Here is a 23751-nt window from a genome sequence, read left to right on the forward strand (position 1 = left end):
CTCACATGTGGTAAGGCTGGGTTAATACATTGTAGTTTTTGCAGCTAAATGCATTTTTTTCCATGGTTTTCTGTAATTGCTTCATCCGCTGCATTTTGCTGTAATTAAAGAATGCTGTGACATGATACATACTGCGGTCATGATATACGTGTAATGTGTAAACCCAACCTCAGTACTTTAGTTCAAATTCAATAAGAGGATATAATGCAGTCCCTTTCTGAGGGTGGGGGTGAACAGATGTGTGCTGGCAGGGGGGCACAAGCAATATAGACAGACCTTCATTTTCCCATCAGCACAGGCATGAGGACGACGTTGAGACACACCAGTCACAGTGGACGGACATGCTGGTCATACAAGGAACATACAATGCATAGACACACAAGTCACACCGGATACATGAAGCACAGACACACAAGTCAAATAGCGACTACATGAAGTAAGGACAATGGTCAGTGGCTACATGAAGCATTGACTCACCCCCGCCAATCAGCTGTTTGAAGAGAAATCAGCACTCGTATGAGTGCTGTCTTTACTGTTTAACTGCTTGCCATTGTAACTGCAGCGGTAAGCAGGTATAATTACAGCTCATCTGTCCCCATTCACTTCAATGGGACAGCTCCTACCTATTCACTGGAACAGGAAGGAGCCATCCCATTGAAGTGAATGAGATAGCGGAGTTGTAATTACACCTGCTCACTGCTACAGTTGCGATGGTGAGCAGGTAAACAGTGAAGAGAAGTCAGCTCTTGTTTGACCGCTGCGATCTCTTCAAACAGGTGATTGGCGGGGGTGCTGGCAGTCAGCCTCCCTGCCGATCTGATATTGATGACCTGTCTTGAGAATAGGTCATCAATATATAAAAGTGGACAACCACTTGAAATGAACCCAACCCAAATTGCATTGAGCACTCTACAGCCAGGTGCTCCATAGCATATCGCTGCTCTTGCCTGTACCAGCACTGCTGTCCTAAAAACTGGCATTAGATGTGCTATGCCAGGCTTTATCAGAGCTGATACAGGCAGCTGAGCGATGTGCTATGCTGAACTCTTGCCCTGGGCCTGCTTTCTCTGCTCTACAAGACCCTGCACCATGCAAGGCTTTAACAGAGCGGGTACAGGGAAGGAGCTCAGTATAGCACATTACTCCTCTGCCTCTGTCTGCTCTGATAAAGCCTAGCATAGAACATCTACAGTATGCCAGGCTTTAGGAGAACAGTAAAAAACAAACAAACAAAATGATGTCTCACAGCCTGGCCCAACCAAAACAATGAACCTACAAACAAACTCCCGACAGGGTGAAAAAGAAACATGAAAGCTGAAGAAAATATATAAAAAATTCAATTTTATTGAAATATATACTAAATATAGAGGAAATAAATCAAGATGATTACAAAGAACATCAAATTATGAAATAGTCTTCACAAACGCTGCACTGAATTCAGAACCCCCAACATGGACACGCTCCCACAAAAGTTGGAAATGCATGTCACTATCACAGAGGTAATGAACCTCATCGATGCTCTGGTCCTCGCCGTCACCCAACACCAGTTAGCCGATGCGGGATATGTTGTTCGGTTCAGGTGATAATCATACCTGGATCTTTCTATCAGTCCCCTGATCTGGATTATTTACAAGGAATTGTGTCGGGATAATTGCTTTCAATCTGAGACCCTTCTGCTGTATATCCTGACAAATCTCTGCACCTAGCTGGGAAGCTGCCTCTTTCATAGGGTACAGCAGTTAGTCTTATTAAGCTGTGAGGGACGGCTCAGAGGGGTCGCCCTTATCAGGGTGAGTGCTCCGCTACCTGGGCGTAAAGAGTAGCTCAGGTCAAGTAGGGGCAACTAGGGAAAGAGACCCAGCTCCCTGATATTGGGGACCCCCAGAAACCATAGATCTACTAAATGTTAAGACCCTTCCCTATTTTTTTTATTGGGCACTGGCAATTACTGCTCATTTGTTTTCATTTCTCTACCATATGGGCTTCATTTTAATCAATGTATTTAAAGTTAAGTATTATAGTTAGGGTCACCTTCCATGTGTATTTGTAATGAACCCGTTACAATTCAAAAAGTATAGTGCATTCCAGAGAGCTAGTACAGCTAGATCAAAGAATCTAGAGCACAGGTACTATGCTAGACAGAAATGACGAAGGATATGTAGGGAGGTACAGCACTGTGGAGAGTTTTGTGGGTAAGACTGGTAAGTTTGACTTGTATTCTGTAGTCTATGGGCAACCAGTAAAGTGACTTAGCTAGACAAGCTAGAGAATAGATTGAAGGAGAAAGTTTAGTGACTGGGAGACCGTAATGAGTTGAGATAGAAGACAAAAATGAAAACATTTCTGTTTCTATTGTGAGAAAAGGGTGGATTCTGGAGATGTTCTTGAAGTACAGGTAACATGAGCGTGCCAGTGACTGGATACAGACAGCAATGGAAACATCTGAATTAAACATAACTCCAAGACTGTGCTGTCATGCTGTCCAGGAGTTATGGTAGTAACTAGCACTGAAATTGAAATATGAGGTTTAGCTAAGTTAGTAGATTGTGAAAAGAGAGGAATTTCCATTTTTGGGAGATTTCGTTTCAGATAAATAGCAGACATGATGTTAGAGACATCTGGCAGACAATCACTGGTGTTTTACAGTATTGCTGAGGTGATGTTGTGAGAAAGTATATAGTTGGGTATCATCAGCAAAGAGATGGTACTGAAAAAATAATCAGCCTATAGTCTGTCTGATATTGACTGTATAGAAATAAGAGTGGAGCTTACTGAGGAGGAGTTAGTGATTTACTGCAGAGAGATTGCGAAGAATCAGTACAGAGTAGTTGCCATTACTTTTAGCTGTCAGGAGATCATCTTGACACGTGGTTAAGAAGCAGGATAGCAGAGGTTGCTTGTTAGGTGAGAGTAGACCAAGAATTCCAGGAGTTTAGAAGGATGATTTTTTTTTTAAGTAGTTTTTTTTGTAGAGCACATTTAAAAGAGCAGGGAACAGTTCCAGAAGAAAGAGAGGGGAGATGTTAAAGGGGGTATCCAAGACTTTAACAGACTTCTGAGAGAGTGGTGATCATACTTACCTGGTTCCTGCCGCTGGGTTCGGTTGCCATTGCTCTTCAGACTGCTGTTCATCTCCCTGCTGGCTGAAAACAACATCCCATTGACAGGGGGGCACATGACCATGCCAGCTAATCGCTGGCTGCAATGGTGATTTGCTCCCCTTGTGTCAAAGGTGATTGGAGTGGTTACATGCCTTCCTTCAACAGGATGTTGATTTCAGTGCAGCAGGGAGAAGAGCCATGGTGTGATGGAGACCAAACCCTGCAACGTCTGCAAGGTGAGTATGATCAACACCGTGGGTCGGCCACCGTGGGAGGTCTGTTATAGTCTTGGATAACCCCTTTAAATATTTTGGTTAGGTAACTAATAACAGCTGGGCAGAGGGACTGAACCAGGGAATAGAATAGGAATAGGATCACTATTGAAGGTAGTTGGGCAAGAAGAAGAGAGGAGCCTGGAGATGACTTGAACTGTTATAGGGCCAAATGAGCAACAAAAGGAAGTGTGGGAGAGAGGGTGATTGATGGCAGTTGGGCACTGGGAGATTATTTCCTGTCAGATGTTATCAGTTTTAACTTTGAAATAAGTGGCCAGGGCTTCAGCACAGACGTTAGTAATGGGCATGTTCATTTTTGGGCTAAGTATGGAGTGAAAAGTATCAAAGAGTTGTTTTGTGTTATTGGATAGTCAAAAGATGATAGAAGTAAAGTAGGCTTATTGTGATAGTGAAGGGAAAAGCTATAGGTTTTAAGAATAAACGTATAACGAAGAAAATCTGCTGACATACGTGATTTTCTCCATAAACGTTCAGCACACCTGAAGAAAATGTGTTTCAGGTGTGTGCCAAGGCTGCTATGGACTGTGTTGGGAAGGTCGGAATGTAATGAGAGCAGTATCATTCAGGGTGATTTTGAGGGTAAGGTTGTGTTGATTGGCAGCCAGATCAGGACAAGAGAGAGTAAGAGATTGGGGCCAGTGATAATTCTAGTGTCAGCAAATTGCTGGGATTTATGGCATGTAGGTTTCTATAAGTGTGAAAGGTATGAGAAGTCTTCATAGTAAATAAAGGAAGGTTGTGTCAAACGGGGAAAGACAAGTTGATAAATTCATGAACTGTTGCTTTGTGGCAGAGGAAGTAAGTTGTAAGAGACCTAGAGAGGAGGTTATAGATAGAATATGAAAGGGAGAGGAGGAGATTAGAACGTTATTGGAGATGCTAAAGTCATCCATATTAAGGGTCTGTAATTTTCAAGATAGGGGTGTTAAATTTACTCATTAGTTATTGATATTTGCTTTAAAATTTCACTTGGTCGCATTGCCGTGGCTTCACAAAGTGGCTCAGTGGTTAGTACTGTTGATGACTGTTATCCTGAGGTCCAAGTCCAAGGGCAATATCTGTATGGAGTCTGTATGTTTTTTCTTTGTATTTTTATAGTTTTTCTCCAGTTATCCTGGTTTTCTCCCACCAAACATATAGATCTGGCAATTGGCTTCATATGAAATTGGAGCTACTGTAGTGTGTATGGGCCTGAGATCCTTGCTGGGGACAGGGACTGATGTAAATTTTGACAATCTGTATGTTATGTATGATATCCTGTTTTAATAATTTACAATTTTTGTGTACCTAAATTGCTTAATATTCAATTTTTTTAATACAATTTACAGTGATCCCTGAATATACAATGGTCTCAGGATACAATATTTTCAACTTACAATGGTTTCTCTTGGGCCATCATATGTTAAATCATACAATGTCTAAGACTCAGATCCAAGTAATCAATTGTCTATTTCTCTGTGTATAGAAACACCTGTAATGGTTTTCTAGTAGCTCCTCTTTTCAGTACAGAGTGGTACTACATGCCTGTGTTGCCCTCTTTCTGTGCTATGAACTGCTCCTTTGGATGTCAGGTAAGGGTGGCTCCATGTTATTTTCATGGTACACTGTGTGCTATACAGGACCCTGACGAAGCTCCTTTCCTCATCATAAAAAGTATGGTAATTTACAGCTCCCAGCACCTATTCCTGACTCGGACTCGGTTTATCTGTCTGTTATCTGCTTATGTTTCTTAAATCTTCTCTTATTCTGGGATGGCATTTGGGTCTTTGGAACCAATTAATAGTTTTCCATAGTGTTATGGACTCAAGTTACAATTGTTTCAACATACAATGGTCGTCCTGGAACCAATTAATATTGTATCTTGAAGGATCACTGTATTTTATAGACCGTACAATATCTTTGGAAATAAAATCTGGTTAGTCAAATGAGAGTTTTCTCTTAAATCTCTCTTTGCGATCCATATCTTTTATCTGGGGTAACTTCACTGGGGTCTTTGCTTGTGATGTCGTCTCTTGTTCATCCTTTTTCGGTGTTGTAAGATCTTTTTGCAGTCTGTTGTGACCGGGTGACAAATGCTCAGAAATAAATGATATTGCTTAAAAAAAATAATACATTTGAAAGTTAGCCGGCTGGTTACTCAACACGCACAACATTTTTTATATAGTTTGCAGGATATATCTGAAAGTACAGAAAAAAAAAAATGACCCATACTATGCACTATTTATAGAGTTCTATGAGGCAGATGTAGTCTTGATGTAAAAACAACAGGAACATTTAAAGGGGTTGTCTCATCTCAGACATTGGTAGCATATTTCTAGGATATGTCACCAATGTCGGATAGGTGCAAGTCCCACCTCTGGGACCCGCTCCTATCTCCAGAACCGGCCCCTCAAAAGTGAAAGAGAGGGCACCGAGCATGTGCGGCCGTCCGCCTCCATTCCATTCAGTTCTATGGGAGTTCTGAAAATAGCTGAGCGCTGGTTGGCCTATTTCCGGCAGTCCCATAAAGGTGAATGGAGGGGTGGCTTTTCATGCATGGTGTGCTCTCCCTTCGCTTCTAGGGGACTTCCGAAAATGGAGCTGGTTTTGATATTATCGGAACTCCCATATAAGTGAACAGAGAGCATGCGTGGTGATCTCTCCTTTACCATTCTGGAGAAAGGAGTGGTGAGCAGACAAAAAAGTTATGGCTTTAAGAAGGGAGTAAAATATGAAATAAAATAAAAAATGTTAGAACGCTGGAGACACCAACTGTGACCTCATAATACCTAGTAATGGGCCCTGAGTCCCCCATTCCTCTTCACTAGCTCATCAACGTTGAGAAGGCGTTTGTAAAGAATTCTGGTCAACTATGCACTTTGCCACTCTATAGATTATTATGGGAGTTCTATAAACAGCATACATCCAAGCACAACTTGTCTGTACAGCTCTTGGCCAAAAGTGCATCCACAGTACACAATATAGAGTTACTGTGGTGTACCCACGTTAAATAGTAGTATAGCACAAGTAAAATTTCCTGGGTAACCACGATAGATTTGCTGTTAGTGGCAAATGTTTTATTGTGGCCCATCAAGTAGTACATCAAAAAGTGCGGATAACAGGCCAAATAGGTTACATGGCATAGATACAGCCCATCATGTAACTGGGGAGGCTCTATTTGACACCCCTTAAAAATTATCACTCCTGTTAAACTTACCTGAGTTCTGTCCCTTTCTTCTTAATAAATTGTCTTCAAATACCTGAAATTCCTGAAATCCCCAAAAAATATTAGATTGATTAGCATTTGACTATTTTGAAACTGTATGAACAATGCTCAAGATAACACAATTTATATTCCTGAATAGGTAAGCTTTTGTACAGTGTTTCTGAAAAGGGGTTGTCTCACCCTTTCCCCTATGACCTGTTAGGTCACATAGACCTATGCCCGGGACCACATCTACTAGCCAATGGCATCAGAGTGAAGAGTTGCCATAAAGAACTGCTCTCATTCTGGCAGATCTTGTTTGTCCATGTATTATATTTATGTCCAAATTTTCCTTGCAGGGTTTCTGAATCCAGATCCACGATGATCAGTTAATCACCAAGATGGCTTTATTTAACCCTTTTATAGTATATCATGCTGTACATAAAAGTGCTCTTATAATTAAACTTTTTAAAGGGAAAACTCTGTTAAGTTTGACTGCTGCCTTCTCCTTTTTTATGCTGCACATATAAGGACTTAAATGTAGTATATTTATATAGACGAGCACTCCTCACCTCGTTTTACGCAGAGCAAGGTATTTAGTTAAAATTAGTTATAAAAAAAATTTAATACAAAAAATTGTAGGAATATAGAAAAGAATATATAAATAGATCGCGTGATCAAAAGGTAGGCAGTTCCTTTAAATGTTCAGTTGATAGTAGTACTTCCCATATGATCAGAGACACATAAATGTAATTCAATCTTCCCCCAATTCGGCATAGAAGTACAGAATAGTGCAAACAGTAGTGCAAAAAAGTGCAATAGTTATGCTTGAAAGATATGAAAATATAAAAAATATATAAAAAAGCAGTGTCCAATCTGTTTGGTGGACAGATTTAGGGTACTTTCACACTAGCGTTTTTCATTTCCGGCACGGAATTCCGTCACAGGGGCTCTATACCCCAAAAGAACTGATCAGGCATATCCCCATGCATTCTGAATGGAGAGCAATCTGTTCAGGATGCATCAGGACGTCTTCAGTTCAGTCATTTTGATGATCAGGACTGAGATAAGGGTACTTTCACACTTGCGTTTTTGTTTTCCGGCATAGAGTTCCGTCAAAAGGGCTCTATGCCGGAAAACATGCTACGGTTTTTTCTCTGGCGAAAAAAACTGAAGACTTGCCGGAATGACGGAAATCTTTGCGACGGATCCGGCTCTAATGCATTCCTATGGAGAAAAAAAACGCTGGATCCGTCGCAAAGATTTCCGTTGTTTGCCTGATCGACGGATCCGGCTTTTCTTTCTGCGCCTGCGCAATCGAATAGGAGGAGCTGTGGGCGCCGTCACCTTCCTGTCTCTCTTCGATCCTGCCTGCGAGGGAGAAGGGTGGACGCCATTCGAGGTGAGTAGAAAGTTTTTTTTTTTTTTTGTTTGTCTTTGCAGGGAAAAGAAATATAAGCAGCTCCTATGTATTTATACATAGGAGCTGTAGTAAATAGATATGCTAGGAGTAGTAGTCTTGTTGATTACTACTCCTAGCATCGACTATGTACTTGTACCACCAGTGGGGCCCTATGTACTTTTGCATAGGGACTGCATGTGGTGCAGTGGATGGGATGCTAGCATCCACTATGTACTTGCTCCACATGCAGTGCCTATGTAGTTTTGCATAGGCACTGCATGTGGTGCAATTACATAGTGGATGCTAGGGGTGGTAGTCCTTTTGACTACCACCCCTAGCATCCACTATGTACTTGCTCCACATGCAGTGCCTATGTAGTTTTGCATAGGCACTGCATGTGGTGCAATTACATAGTGGATGCTAGGGGTGGTAGTCCTTTTGACTACCACACCTAGCATCCACTATGTACTTGCACCACATGCAGTGCCTATGTAGTTTTGCATAGGTGCTGCATGTGGTGCAAGTACATAGTGGATGCTAGGGGTAGTAGTCCTGTTGACTACCACCCCTAGCATCCACTATGTACTTGCACCACCTGCAGTGCCTATGCAAAACTACATAGGCACTGCATGTGGTGCAAGTACATAGGGGATGCTAGAGGTAGTACTTTTTTTCTCATGTAGTCAAAAAAATATTACAAAAAATATTTTGCAAGTACCAAAAAATCTCTGTTGACCTGCTCGCAAGAAAAAGCGAAACCCAGAGAGACAAGCCAGCCAGAAGTCTATATATTGGAAATATTACACATTTTCGACAAGAATGTCAAGTAAGTATTATTTGTGTGGGTTTATTGTATTAATAAATAGTTAATAATTAGTTCAAATCAAATTTTTTTTTTTTTTACAGGCTCATCATCTTCTACTGAGGCCGGGACCTCTCCTCCAAGACGTCGTCGTAGACATGATACGGTAAAAAAAAATTGGAAGCATTCAGCATTATAACATTATCAACGCATTATAAATATTTCATTTTTTTATTACACAGTCATCATCTGTGGAGGAGAGGCCTCCCGGCCCCCCGGCCCAGAGACCGCTGGAGAGGAGGAAGTCGGTGGTGGAGGACAGCAAGCGGTAAATATATATATTTTTTTGCTCAATATTATGATTTGTATATTAGAAATTTGTATTATCGTTATTTCTATTACAGGCCGCTCTTCCCGTTGACTCCAATAGAGGTCGTCAATCAAAAGCCAGAGGAAGTCGGGGAGCACGCGGCGGTCGTGTTCGTGTGAGTATTTCCTCAATGAATCTTTTTAATTGAAAATCTGTCAAACATGAGGTTATAATTATTTTTATATTTTTAGGGTTCCAGAGGCTCCCCCAGAACGGATAAGGAGGAATTTGGCGGTTGTATTATCGACAATGAACTCCTCATCCAGATGGTGGAGGACAGACCACCACTGTGGGACCACACGGACCGCCGCCACGCAGACTATCATGCTACCCGGCTCCTCTGGCTTGAGATATGCAAAGTTTTAGTGGCTAATTGGGACGACCTCAATGACAGTGAACGGGAGGAGTGCTGTAAGTATACAGTAGTATAATGCACATGTGTACTTTTCATTCAAAATTGGTTTTGTGTCTGGTTGAAGTTGGTCACTGCTACCTATAGTGAACATCAATATTTTTTTTATTGTTGTTGTGGCAGATTCAATTAAATACTAAACCAACAATTAAGTTTCTGAGAAACAGACACTTGCGCTGCCGTTAGGTATATCTCTGAGGCTGACGTTTTCACCTTGTTTGCCGCTGCCTATTATTGGGGTGAGTGTCCAACCTGCTCTCATCGGTGATAGATGGGTAATAGCTATATATATATATATATATATATATATATATATATGTATATAATACCGGCGCTGGCATACAGAGAGGGTAGGGGAGGGTGAGAAATATTACATGTATATACACAGGACACTAATTACGAGATCTCTACCTGTATCTGGTGAATAGTCGTTCCGTGATGTGGTGTGATCCCGTTGTTCCAGGAAGCACTGTATAGATCTGATGGTACGCTTCTTGCTCTAACTCTCACCTAGCGCGATGCCCCGGCCGGTAGCTAGCGCACACGTGGAGGAGCCTGCAGGGATGAGTTCAGGAGTGTCTTCGTGTGACGTCACAACTTCGCTCTGGGTGCCTCCAAGGGACAAATCTCCATCCAACGCGTTTCAGAACCTACGGGTTCCTTCGTCAGGGATAGTTCATGGTACAAGTCCTGGGGGTTAAATAGGTTTTCCATTCCCATAATCTTTCCTGTAGTATCTGGTCAGAAGCTTAGGGGCACACCACTATTCACTTTACGCTATCCCAGCCCATTGTTATATAGGGTCCATGTCTCTATTTGAATGCAAATAACTTGATTTCCTGATTTAGGCCCTTTGCTGCCAGACTTTTTAATCTGAAGATCCACTTACTTTCACAACGTGACATTTGCTGGATATAATTCCCACCCCTCATATCTATTTTAACCCTTTCAATGCCACCAAAGATTGAACCTGTGAATGAACTGCCATGATATTCTGTATAGTGTTTGGATAATGGATGTCCATCAAATTTTTTATTTATATTCCTGATGTGCTCCTGTATTCAAATTTTCATTTGGCGTTTGGTTCTGCCGACATAGATTTTCTGACAGGGGCATTTGATGAAATATATTACCCCCTTGGTGTCACAGGTAATATGATTTTTTATTTTGTAAGTGGTTGGATCATCTCCTATTTCCAAAATTGGGTTATATTGTCTAGTCGCCCTACAATTTTTGAACATTTTACAGGGGGAGAAACCTATTTTTGTTCCGTTTTGTGTGTTATTTTTCTTTAGAATAGTTTTGACAGATGGAGCTATTAGGTATGCTAAATTTTGTGATTTTCTAAAGATGAAAGTGGGTGTATTTGGGATTCTTTCACCTATCAGTTTGTCCTGTTTTAGGATATCCCAATGTCTCCCAACGATCCGTTTGAGGACCCTATCTCCTTCACTGTACTTGGTTATAATTGGGATTTTGAGTAAGGTGTCTCCATTTTCGTTTGTGTATTTATTTTTATTTTTGTTTATATTTTATCCTTTCCGTTCCCAATTGTTGGTACTGGGATTCTTGTTCTCTATTCATTGGTTTATTTTTTTATTAGTTCAATACGGTCTTATTTTTTCACTTCCTCTACTATTGGTTCTAGATCAGTTAATCTGTAACCTTTTTCGATGAATTTTCTGTTGAGCTCTGCTGTTTCCTCCTCAAAATGTGTTATATTGCTACAGTTTCTACGGGTCCTGATAAATTTACTCCTGGGGATATTCGTCAACCAGGTTGACAGGTGGCAGCTTTCCAATGGTATGAAGCTATTACAATCTGTTGGTTTGTGGAATGTTCTTGTTTGTATTTTGCCCTTCTCTATAAAAATCGTCAGATCTAGAAAATTGATCTGTTCTCGGCTCCATGTTGATGTGAAGTGCAGATAAAATTCATTTTTATTTAAATTATCAAAAAATTGGTGCAGGCGAGATTCCCCTCCTTTCCAAATAAAAACCACATCATCAATAAATCTTTTCCAGAGGACTAGATCCGCACCGAGTCCCCCAGATGGACAGATGGTAAGCTCCTCCCACCTACCAACATATAGATTGGCGAAACTCGGCGCGAATCGAGTCCCCATAGCGGTCCCCCATGTCTGGAGGTAAAATTCATTTTCATACTAAAAATAAAGTTAATACATTGTCCTATGAAGTCCACCTGTTCATCGGGTATCTTTCCATTCTTCCTTAAAAAATATTCTGTTGCCTCCCTACCCTTTGTATTTTCTATGATGGTATACAGCGAGGTAACATCCAGGGTGCCCATAATATAGTTATCACACCATTCAATGTTATTTAATAATTGTAGGATATGCTTGGTGTCCTTTATATAGGCTGGTAGCTCCTGTACATATTTCTGTAGTAAGATATCCACGTATTTTGAGAGGTTTGAGGTCAAACCCTCAATCCCTGAGACTATAGGTCTTCCCGGGGGGTTGGATTGACACTTGTGAATTTTGGGTAAATAGTAAAACATGGGTATCCTGAGGCACTGGTTGTTTATGAATAGTGCCTCCTCACCAGAAAGGATACCTCTCAGTTTCCCTTTTTTTACTAATGTGTTCAATTTCCTTTTATATGTTGCTGTATTATTCATAAAATTCCAAATGTACATTCAACCATTCTTCGAGCCCTGGTCAAGCAGTAGTTGTATGTGCGTTTTTTTTAAATCTAATCCGCGGCTTGAATACGGTTTCAGAAGATTTCCACACACTTGGAAGGCCTCATCACCAACCAATACAAACGGCATGGGTGGGGCATCAGTACCTGGCAGTGGTTGAGGCAGAGGGAAATCAAATTGTCTGTTATATACAGTCATGGCCAAAAGTTTTGAGAATGACACAAATATTAGTTTTCACAAAGTTTGCTGCTAAACTGCTTTTAGATCTTTGTTTCAGTTGTTTCTGTGTTGTAGTGAAATATAATTACACGCACTTCATGCGTTTCAAAGGCTTTTATCGACAATTACATGACATTTATGCAAAGAGTCATCATTTGCAGTGTTGGCCCTTCTTTTTCAGGACCTCTGCAATTCAACTGGGCATGCTCTCAATCAACTTCTGGGCCAATTCCTGACTGATAGCAACCCATTCTTTCATAATCACTTCTTGGAGTTTGTCAGAATTAGTGGGTTTTTGTTTGTCCACCCGCCTCTTGAGGATTGACCACAAGTTCTCAATGGGATTAAGATCTGGGGAGTTTCCAGGCCATGGACCCAAAATGTCAACGTTTTGGTCCCCGAGCCACTTTGTTATCAGTTTTGCCTTATGGCACGGTGCTCCATCGTGCTGGAAAATGCATTGTTCTTCACCAAACTGTTGTTGGATTGTTGGAAGAAGTTGCTGTTAGAGGGTGTTTTGGTACCATTCTTTATTCATGGCTGTGCTTTTGGGCAAAATTGTGAGTGAGCCCACTCCCTTGGATGAGAAGCAACCCCACACATGAATGGTCTCAGGATGCTTTACTGTTGGCATGACACAGGACTGATGGTAGCGCTCACCTTTTCTTCTCCGGACAAGCCTTTTTCCAGATGCCCCAAACAATCGTAAAGAGGCCTCATCTGAGAATATGACTTTGCCCCAGTCCTCAGCAGTCCATTTACCATACTTTATGCAGAAGATCAATCTGTCCCTGATGATTTTTTGGGAGAGAAGTGGCTTCTTTGCTGCCCTTCTTGACACCAGGCCATCTTCCAAAAGTCTTCGCCTCACTGTGCGTGCAGATGCGCTCACATCTGCCTGCTGCCATTCCTGAGCAAGCTCTGCACTGGTGGCACTCCGATCCCGCAGCTGAATCCTCTTTAGGAGACAATCCTGGCGCTTGCTGGACTTTCTTGGACGCCCTGAAGCCTTCTTAACAAGAATTGAACCTCTTTCCTTGAAGTTCTTGATGATCCTATAAATTGTTGATTGAGGTGCAATCTTAGTAGCCACAATATCCTTGCCTGTGAAGCCATTTTTATGCAACGCAATGATGGCTGCACGCGGTCACCATGGTTAACAATGGAAGAACAATGATTTCAAGCATCACCCTCCTTTTAACATGTCAAGTCTGCCATTTTAACCCAATCAGCCTGACATAATGATCTCCAGCCTTGTGCTCGTCAACATTCTCACCTGAGTTAACAAGACGATTACTGAAATGATCTCAGCAGGTCCTTTAATGACAGCAATGAAATGCAGTGGAAAGGTTTTTTTGGGATTAAGTTAATTTTCATGGCAAAGAAGGACTATGCAATTCATCTGATCACTCTTCATAACATTCTGGAGTATATGCAAATTGCTATCATAAAAACTTAAGCAGCAACTTTTCCAATTTCAAATATTTATGTAATTCTCAAAACTTTTGACCGCAACTGTAGACTACGGCCCATATAAGAATTTTTAAATACCATGGAATCGTTGGTGCGTCCATAGGCCCCTACGTCGTCGGCAACAAAATGATATTGTGCATCTGCGATGGACATTAGGATTATTGAAAAATATTTCTTGTAGTTGTAAAACTCTGATCCGGTTCCTTGGGGCTTGATTATTCTAATATGTTTCCCGTCAACCGCACCTATGCAGTTGGGAAACTGACAAATGTCCCAAAAAATTTCGGCAATTTCGGTCCAATGCTGTCTAGTTGGATGTGGAATAAATTCATCATGAAGTTGATCCCACAAAACACGGCATGTCTCCTTCACAATTATGGAAACAATCGATATGCCAAGGCGAAACTGAAAATGGAGTGAGCTGAAACTTTCTCCACTTGCAAGAAACCTAAATAAAAAAATTAAGGTATTAGATTTTTAAAAAAACATAATATACAAGGTATATCAATCGGACACAATTCTATGGGACCTTTTTATCAATATTTTTCTTTGGACAAGATTTTTTATGTGGCCAATAAAACTTTTTGTAAATAAATAACAATAAAGGTTTCTTCTCCAGGGTGACCGATATTGATCACAGTTCATTACATCGTTTGAACATTATATGGATTAAAACTTTAACATACAAGATGTAGAATTAAAAATAATAATGCTGAGCATCAATTGTGGCCAAAATTAGGCACTTTGTACAATGATCACAGAAAAATTTAGAAAAATTTTGGTTCAAAAACTTTTATAGTTTCACACTACCAAAGAGCAGCTTTAAAAAATTTAGACAGAAATTAATTGGTACTATATACAGTATAATAAGTATGTACTTTACCTTATGGTCAACAATAGGCGTTCTGCTGGGGAAACACAGCGGCGGAAAGTGGTGTCTTGTCTTTGAATGTGAGGTGACACCCGTTGTAAAAGATCATCAAAACTTTCTACCGTCATCCGTAAGTAGTTAAATAATTTTTCAGGATAATTTCTCAATTCGGGAAACAGAGTTTCAAAAACTCCCCTTCTTATTCTTGCAGAGGTTATTGGATGCACCCAATAGTGACGCCTTCTACGCCGTATGGCTCGAAGACGTCTTCTCCAGCGCGAAACCAGAATTAGAGCCTGAAATCCAAACTGAATATGGTCCGGCATCATCTTTGCAATCTGCAGAAGGAACTTCTGAGTGGTAAGTCTTTGCAATCTGCAGAAGGAACTTCTGAGTGGTAAGTGACCTTCGGTTTTCTTTTATAGCCACTTGTAGTATTTGCTTAACAGATTGCATCTTTTTATCTCCAAAATTTGAATACCGGATCCGTCTTTCCGTTTAAAAACGGAAGAAAATGGATCCGTCAAAAAGTGTCTACTGTATGCAACGGATTGACGGATCCGGCTTGAATTTCCCTTGACGGAACGACGGATCACTTGCATGAAAAATGTCCGGTAATGTTGATTTTGACGGATCCGGCAGGCAATTCCGGCGACAGAACTGCTTGCCGGATCACTCTGCCGCAAGTGTGAAAGTAGCCTAAGTGAATATATAAACTTGTGTTTTATGAGTAGATTGTTCTGGTGGGCATAAAGCGTCCTCTCTATGGTACTTCTGCAGTCCTTATTCCTTTAGTTGATAATATATAACAAAGTAATGTCCTTCTATGATTATTAATGTTGCCAGCAATATATCGCTGGGTTCCTAAAGCGTAATGCTGCACAATCTCCCAATGGTGTTATTTAGGATGTTAGTGGTTATTGCAGAGTTCCAATGATCTAGGAAACATTAGTAATATGACCTATCTACTCATAAAACACAAGTTTATATATTCACAAAATCTGTCGACCAAACAGATTAGACACTGCTTTTTTATATATTTTTTTTATATATTTTTTATATTTTCATATCTTTCAAACATTATTACACTTTTTTGCACTATTGTTTGCACTATTCTGTACTTCTATGCTGAATTGGGGGAAGATTGAATTACATTTATGTGTCTCATATGGGAAGTACTACTATCAACTGAACATTTAACCCCTTAGTGACCAAGCCTGTTTGGGCCTTTATGACCAAGCGTTTTTCTTCCTTTTTTCATGGTCTCGTTCCAAGAGCTATAACTTTTGTATTTTTTCGTCTATATAGCTTTATGAGGGCTTGTTTTTTATGGGACAAGTTGTAGTTTTTAATGGCGCCATTTTGGGGTACACATAACTGATTAACTTTTATTAACTCTTTCTGGGAGGGAGATGGGGAAAAATAGCAATACTGCCACTGCGTTTTTACATTATAAATTTTATGGCGTTCATTTTTTGGTACAAATAACATAATATCTTTATTCTCTGGGTCAGTACGATTACAGTGATACTAAATACTTATAATTTTGTTTACGTTTTACAACTTTTTTTGCAATAAAACCCCTTTTATTACCAAAAAAATGATTTTGCATTGCCACTTCACAAGACCTATAACTTTTTTTTATTTTTTTATATGGAATTGTGTGAGGGCTTGATTTTTGAAAGACGACTTGTATTTTTCATTGGTATGATTTTGGAGTAAATGACGCTTTTTGATCGCTTGTTATTACGTTTTTTTCGGTGGAAACTAAGAATAAATTCGAAATTCTGTCTTTTTTTTTTTTACGGCGTTCACCATAGGGGATAATTTATGTAATATTTATGTAGTCCCGGTCGGTACGGACGCGGCAATACCAAACATATGGGGGATATTTTCTTTTTGCAATTTTTTTCATTGAAAAGCGTATTTTCAATGGAAAAAAAGCATATTTTTTTTATTTTATGTAATTTTTTTTATTTAATAAATGTGTATTTTTTTTTCTATTTTTTTTTACTACTTAATAGTCCCACAAGGGGACTATAATATACAGTATTTTGATTGCTTTTAAAATGTAATGCATTATCTCTATAATGCATTGCATTTCAATAGCAATGCTATTCAAACATTGACCAGCAGGCTGCGCCAGAGAGGCACAGCCTGCTGGAAGTAATGGAAGACTGCCTCGGGGCCCTGATCGGAAGCAAGGTAAGCTTCCCAACACATCAGCACCCCGTGATCGCATTTTTGGGGTGCTGATGGGAGACAGAGGGAGACCGCTCCCTCTGTCACCACTTTACATGCAGCGGGCGCCATTGCGCCCGGCATGTAAAGGGTTAATCAGCCCGGATCGGCACTCCTGCCAGTCCGGGCTGTTAGAGCAGGGACCCTGCTCTCATGTGAGAGCCAGGTCCGCGCTCCCCGCAGCACGGGGGAGCCGTGCAGCGCTTAGACTGGGCCACCGTAAAAACGCGGCGGCCCAGCCTAAGGCCCCTTAGTGACCGCCGTAAAAACACGTATGGGTGGTCACTAAGGGGTTAAAGGAACTGCCATACCTTTTGATCACGCGATCTATCTATTTATATATTTATTTATTTACATGTACTTTTCTATATTCCTACAATTTTTTGTATTGAAACATTTTTTTATAACTCATTTTAACTAAATAAATATTTGCTCTGCGTAAAACCAGGTGAGGAGTGCTCGTTTATGTAGATATACTACATTTTTGAACTATACTGATTGGGTGAATCAGATAGACTTTGAGCACCCAATACATGGTAACAATCAGGTGAGCCACCCAAACACATTTTGTGTTATCACATATAAGGACTTCTGGACAAGGACAAGCCTTTTCATTGTGTACACAGCACAGGGGGAGATTAATCATTCCCTTTACGCCTGAAAGACTTTAAAGTTTTTTTTTATTGTCTCAGCTCCCCTTTTTTGCCATCCTCGCCACCTTTCTAAATTTTTCTTCATTTATGCCAGTTTTCTGGCGTAAATGGAGCCACCAATCTACAGTAGCTTTGAGTTGTCTTAGATTTCTGGTTAGGCGCACAGACTGCAGGAGGATGCGCCTAATTTTAGACCAGGTGTGCGGCAGTGCAGAGGATATAAAGACAGGCACAGAAAGCCCCAGTCTTGATAAATCTCTCCCATAGTTCCTACTGTGCTGCAGTTCTGTTCACACATATGCAGAACTCTACCTCACTCCAGAGATGATCCAGATCAATTTCATTTCTTTCACACTGAACATCTAATTCTTCGCAGGGTTGGAATTTCACTTTTGGATCCACAAAAAGATAAAAGCATGCCTTATAATCTTCCATATCCATCATTTTAATTTGCACTCCATATTTTCCCAGAATTTTTAAACAGATTTTATTGTCATAATCATGAAAATTATAGAATCTGGAAATATTCAGTTTCATGATTACTTTTTCATTGTTATTATTGAGAAATTTGCATATTTCTTCACAACAGGTAAGGCAGGGACTGTAAGATGCGTAAAATGTGATTTTATATTGAGAGTCTTTTTTTGTAGGATTCAATCCCAAATATTTTTTGAGCTCTCGTAAAACAATTGTTTCAGCATGCTCCACTTTTGGGTCATTGTATGCATAACCCCATAGCTTCCATAGTGGTTTCTTGTCCTCCAGGCTAAAGCAGACTAATGTTTTTTTAACCAGATCTATAGTATTAAAATTATCATCAAATTCTTCTTCTGATAAAAAATTTCTGATAAATATCGTCATGTCTCATATAACTGCAAGAAATAAGAATTTGATACATGTCAATAAAACTATACATTCGCAATCAACTTTTTGATACATTACAAAGTTTATCTTACATTGGTATTTATCCCCTGCATTTTTATTCTACAAATCCCGCACCTTGCCAAATGCTGCAAATCTCTCATGGTCTGTGGACCTTTCAAAGGTGAAGAAAGTACAGCCACACATGACTTAAAGGCTGCAGGTATTGCACAGTGGAGTTGTGTATAGAAAATCCGCAGTGTTTTACAGAAGTAGAAAAGTGGATAAAATTAAACAAATCTGTTAAACTGCATGTCGATTTCAAATTTTAACCCCTTAATCACCTGTAGGGATGAGCGAATCGACTTTGGATGAAACATCCGAAGTCGATTCGCATAAAACTTAGTTACAATACTGTACGGAGAAAGCGCTCCGTACAGTATTAGAATGTATTGGCTCAGATGAGCCAAAGTTATTACTTCGTGAAGTTTCGCGGGACTTCGCTTAATAACTTTATAAATTGATTTCAACTGTAAAAAAACATTTCCCAAACTCTGGTTCAGTTCTAAGGTACCACTTGTTTAATCGCTCATCCCTAATCACTAGTGATGAGCGGCATAGGCAATATTCAAATTTGCGATATTTCGCACATTTTTGGCCGAATATTCGCCATAAATTAGCAAATTCGAGAATTCGTGATCTCCAGTCATTATTTAAGTTGATTGCAAAAATCGGCAATGTAATTTATTTGCGAAAAAAAATAGCGATTAGAATATTCGCGATCAACACTAAGGGGTAGGCAACTTTACTATTGGTTGCTAGGGATGTTGCTAAGTGCAGAGAAATTTGCGATTAGAATATTTGCAATCAACACTATTCGCGAATACGAATATATAGCACTATATTATAAATATGTGGCGATATTTGCGATTCGAATATTCGCGCTTAAAGGGAACCTGTCATGTGGATATTTGATTATAATCTAACTAATTATATACAATCATTAACTACTAAAAAGTGCCTTAGATGTATTCACTTACTGGTGTGACAGATGGTTACCTCATAATATACACACAAAGATGCCACATGCCGCATGCTAATGAGCTCATTTGAGTCCAGCGTTTTTTTATTCAGAGCTATATCCACTCCCCTGCCCACCTGCTGCTGATTCATATGGAAAATAACTGTCAATCAGCAGCAGGTAGGCAGGGAGAGTCAGGAGCTCATGAATATTCAGGACTCATCATTATGAGCTGGAGCTTTTCAATACAAGATGTTGGCAGATTGACTGGGTCAATTAAACAAAGTGACCCAGCATTTTGCTAAGAGAATCAGTCACTTATTTATGTTGCCCTTAGTTAGGACACCATAAAACTGGTGACAGGTTCCCTTTAACACTACTAATCACCGGACCCGAAAATGCTTCAATGACCAGACACCTTTTTGAGACTTAGCACAGGTGCTTGTTAATTGGTACCTAATAATATCTAATAATCTTTGTGATGGCTTCTATGTGACACATACAGAGGGCTGTTTATTAGTACTTGTAAATGTAGCTCCTTATATTTTAAACTTACAAATTAACACCAAAATAATTATTTAAACAGTTTACCAATTTTATTTTGGTCACTATGATATATAACATGTATAGTTTTGTATGAATGGGGCAGCTTTATATTTTTTACTTTTTATTTTTTTGCACTGTAACTGGGACATGCAAAGGAGCCCTCAATACACTGGAAAACAGCCCCCTGTGCGGACATTTATCATAGGCAGAGCTGATCTGGGTCTGCATTGTTGTATCCCCTCTTCACCTCAACACTCGCTGAGGACTATGTATTCGGGAAAAGAGAACGTAGAAGCAATAATAAACTACTGTCTTCCCATCAACCAGCCTGCTGATTAAAGCCCAGCACCAAGCCACTGTAAATGTACAGAGTGTGGTCATATACAAGTTAAATTTGAATCATGTTCTGGATTTAACCAACTGATGAAAAAAACAGGCCTACATTTTTAAAGGCAATGTGTCATTAGAAAATTTTTTCAATTTTTTAAAATATTGCATATAATCCTGCACATTTCACACTAGCCGCTAGGCCTAAAAATTTTTAAGACTTCCTGTCCTTTGAGAGCTGGAGAAGTCCCATAGACATCTATGGGATAGTTTTCTAAGCATTCTCTGTGACCTGTTCAGAGGGAGATGTTAAACTGTGATATCACCTATTGTGAATGATGGATTCTGTCTTATCTATACAGAGGTGTTACTTGTCATTGTAATTCTGCCTGTGGTGATAATGATAATGGCTACTTAAAAGTTACCCGCAGAGAACATGAAATCCTGACCTATTAGACCTAGAGGCCAGTGTGAAAATTGAAGGATTCTATACATTTTTTAAATACAGATAGTTACATGGAAAAAAAAAAAAAAAAAACTCAGGTTGCGCATTAATTTTAATCTTTGTTATGCACGTTTTTAAATAAAAAGTAAGAAAGTTAAGATCATATTTCTCTGCTTCAAGTATCTGGATTTAGGATATGCTAGTGTGGATCTTTGAGAGAAGCTGGTGCAGGTTTTATATGTATCTGATTGGTCACAGGCATTTGTTGAGTATGATAGAAAGATGCCAAAAGACACAATGCATTGCAGCTTGCTGCAGAGCTGTGAGAATGCCCATGCTGACCCCTGTCCAGGAGCCTAAGGCTACTTTCAGACTTGCGTTTTGGCTTTCTGTTTGTGAGATCCGTTCAGGGCTCACACAAGCGGTCCAAAACGGATCAGTTTGCATTCTTAATGCATTCTGAATGGAAAGGGATCCGCTCAGAATGCATCAGTTCAGTCTCCATTCCGCTTTGGACACGGACACCAAAACGCTGCTTGCAGCGTTTTGGTGTCCGTCTGATCCACACAATGTAAGTCAATGGGGACGGATCCGTTTTCACTGACACAATCTGGCACAATAGAAAACGGATCCGTCCTTCATTGACTTTCAATGATGTTCAAGACGGATCCATTTTGGCTATGTTAAAGATAATACAAATGGATCCGTTCTGAACGGATGCAGACGGTTGCATTATCTGAACGGATCCGTCCATGACGGATCTGCACAAAACGCGAGTGTGAAAGTAGCCTTAAATGGAGCCGAGTATCGTAACTAGACCACTGAATAATCAAACTAGGTGGTCTGATCTAATGAGTCATGATTTCTTTCACCATGTTGACTACATGATGTTAAAGTCCAAGTCATCCTTGCAGAAGGCTGTAACGTATCCTACTGTATAGGCATGCAGTGGGATAGGTTACCCATACTCCCCCCCCCCCCCCCCCCCTTTCCCTAAAAGTCCTACCTAGTAGCAGCAGGTTTGGAGCACTGGCAGGCCGTTCACTGAACAAAGAGCAGAGAGGAGTCACATGATGATCCTCGTCAGATGTCCCCTCCCTCTAAATGCACTCTGTCCTCAGTCAGTTCTGCAGCTCTCATGAGCTGCTTTCAGGATCAAACTCCCCTTTGCTTTCAGCGCGCCAGCCACCCCCTGGCAAACAGGGTGTCTGGGGACATGTGGATTTATATCTCCTCCTCCTATTGCTGCAATCTGAGTGTCTGTCCACGCTCAGGTCACAGCTATAGGACTACAGAGGATATATAAATCCTCAATCAACTCTTACACAGTCCTGCCAACAGGGTGGCCATCTTACAGAAGACCACAGTGCTCCCTCTGCTTTCTGCCTCTAGGAGTTCCTTTAACAACTGTTAATATATGAGCAATGATGTTATAGGACCTCTCTGAGGGGGTCTGTTCAATGGAGCTGGAGATGAGAAACAGCGAGTCTGTGTGGTTATTTCCTTGCTTAACCACCTCAGCCCCCAGTGCTTAAACACCCTGAAAGACCAGGCCACTTTTTACACTTCTGACCTACACTACTTTCACCGTTTATTGCTCGGTCATGCAACTTACCACCCAAATGAATTTTACCTCCTTTTCTTCTCACTAATAGAGCTTTCATTTGGTGGTATTTCATTGCTGCTGACATTTTAACTTTTTTTGTTATTAATAGAAATTTAACGATTTTTTTGCAAAAAAATGACATTTTTCACTTTCAGTTGTAAAATTTTGCAAAAAAAACGAGATCCATATATAAATTTTGCTCTAAATTTATTGTTCTACATGTCCTTGATAAAAAAAAATGTTTGGGTACAAAAAAAATGGTTTGGGTAAAAGTTATAGCGTTTACAAACTATGGTACAAAAATGTGAATTTCCGCTTTTTGAAGCAGCTCTGACTTTCTGAGCACCTGTCATGTTTCCTGAGGTTCTACAATGCCCAGACAGTACAAACACCCCACAAATGACCCCATTTCGGAAAGTAGACACCCTAAGGTATTCGCTGATGGGCATAGTGAGTTCATAGAACTTTTTATTTTTTGTCACAAGTTAGCGGAAAATGATGATTTTTTTTTTTTCTTACAAAGTCTCATATTCCACTAACTTGTGACAAAAAATAAAAAGTTCTATGAACTCACTATGCCCATCACAAAATACCTTGGGGTCTCTTCTTTCCAAAATGGGGTCACTTGTGGGGTAGTTATACTGCCCTGGCATTCTAGGGGCCCAAATGTGTGGTAAGGAGTTTGAAATCAAATTCTGTAAAAAATGACCAGTGAAATCCGAAAGGTGCTCTTTGGAATATGGGCCCCTTTGCCCACCTAGGCTGCAAAAAAGTGTCACACATCTGGTATCTTCGTATTCAGGAGAAGTTGGGGAATGTGTTTTGGGGTGTCTTTTTACATATACCCATGCTGGGTGAGATAAATATCTTGGTCAAATGCCAACTTTGTATAAAAAAATGGGAAAAGTTGTCTTTTGCCAAGATATTTCTCTCACCCAGCATGGGTATATGTAAAATGACACCCCAAAACACATTGCCCAACTTCTCCTGAATACGGAGATACCAGATGTGTGACACTTTTTTGCAGCCTAGGTGGGCAAAGGGGCCCATATTCCAAAGAGCACCTTTCGGATTTCACTGGTCATTTTTTACAGAATTTGATTTCAAACTCCTTACCACACATTTGGGCCCCTAGAATGCCAGGGCAGTATAACTACCCCACAAGTGACCCCATTTTGGAAAGAAGAGACCCCAAGGTATTCGCTGATGGGCATAGTGAGTTCATGGACGTTTTTATTTTTTGTCACAAGTTAGTGG

At 40.1% G+C, this 23751-nt stretch overlaps 1 protein-coding gene and 1 long non-coding RNA gene across 2 annotated transcripts; one reads left to right on the plus strand and one right to left on the minus strand.

Annotated features, from left to right (window-relative positions):
- Positions 1 to 1331: 1331 nt before the first annotated feature.
- On the plus strand, positions 1332 to 4704 carry LOC120995844. The gene is made up of 2 exons (XR_005777684.1): positions 1332 to 3728; positions 3805 to 4704. It is a non-coding gene; the product is annotated as an uncharacterized LOC120995844 (long non-coding RNA).
- Positions 4512 to 21986, minus strand: LOC120995843 (DNA dC->dU-editing enzyme APOBEC3-like). The gene is made up of 4 exons (XM_040425291.1): positions 21895 to 21986; positions 18001 to 18560; positions 6594 to 6645; positions 4512 to 5492 (listed from the first exon to the last, which is right to left on the minus strand). The coding sequence occupies exons 2-4, from the start codon at positions 18547 to 18549 to the stop codon at positions 5314 to 5316; spliced, it is 780 nt and encodes a 259-aa protein (XP_040281225.1). The 5' UTR covers positions 18550 to 18560; positions 21895 to 21986; the 3' UTR covers positions 4512 to 5313.
- Between the last annotated feature and the right edge of the window lie 1765 nt (positions 21987 to 23751).

This window comes from Bufo bufo, chromosome 3 (genome assembly GCF_905171765.1).
Source record: "Bufo bufo chromosome 3, aBufBuf1.1, whole genome shotgun sequence".
Lineage (NCBI taxonomy): Eukaryota > Metazoa > Chordata > Amphibia > Anura > Bufonidae > Bufo > Bufo bufo.

Coding starts and splice junctions, on each gene's coding strand:
- LOC120995843 (XM_040425291.1), bottom strand. CDS start 18,549: ATGACGATATTTATCAGAAATTTTTTATCAGAAGAAGAATTTGATGAT. Junction 6,646..18,000: donor TGGATCATCTCTGGAGTGAG/GTAGAGTTCTGC, acceptor TGGGGATTTCAG/GAATTTCAGGTATTTGAAGA. Junction 5,493..6,593: donor AAGAAAGGGACAGAACTCAG/GTAAGTTTAACA, acceptor ATTTTTTTTAAG/CAATATCATTTATTTCTGAG.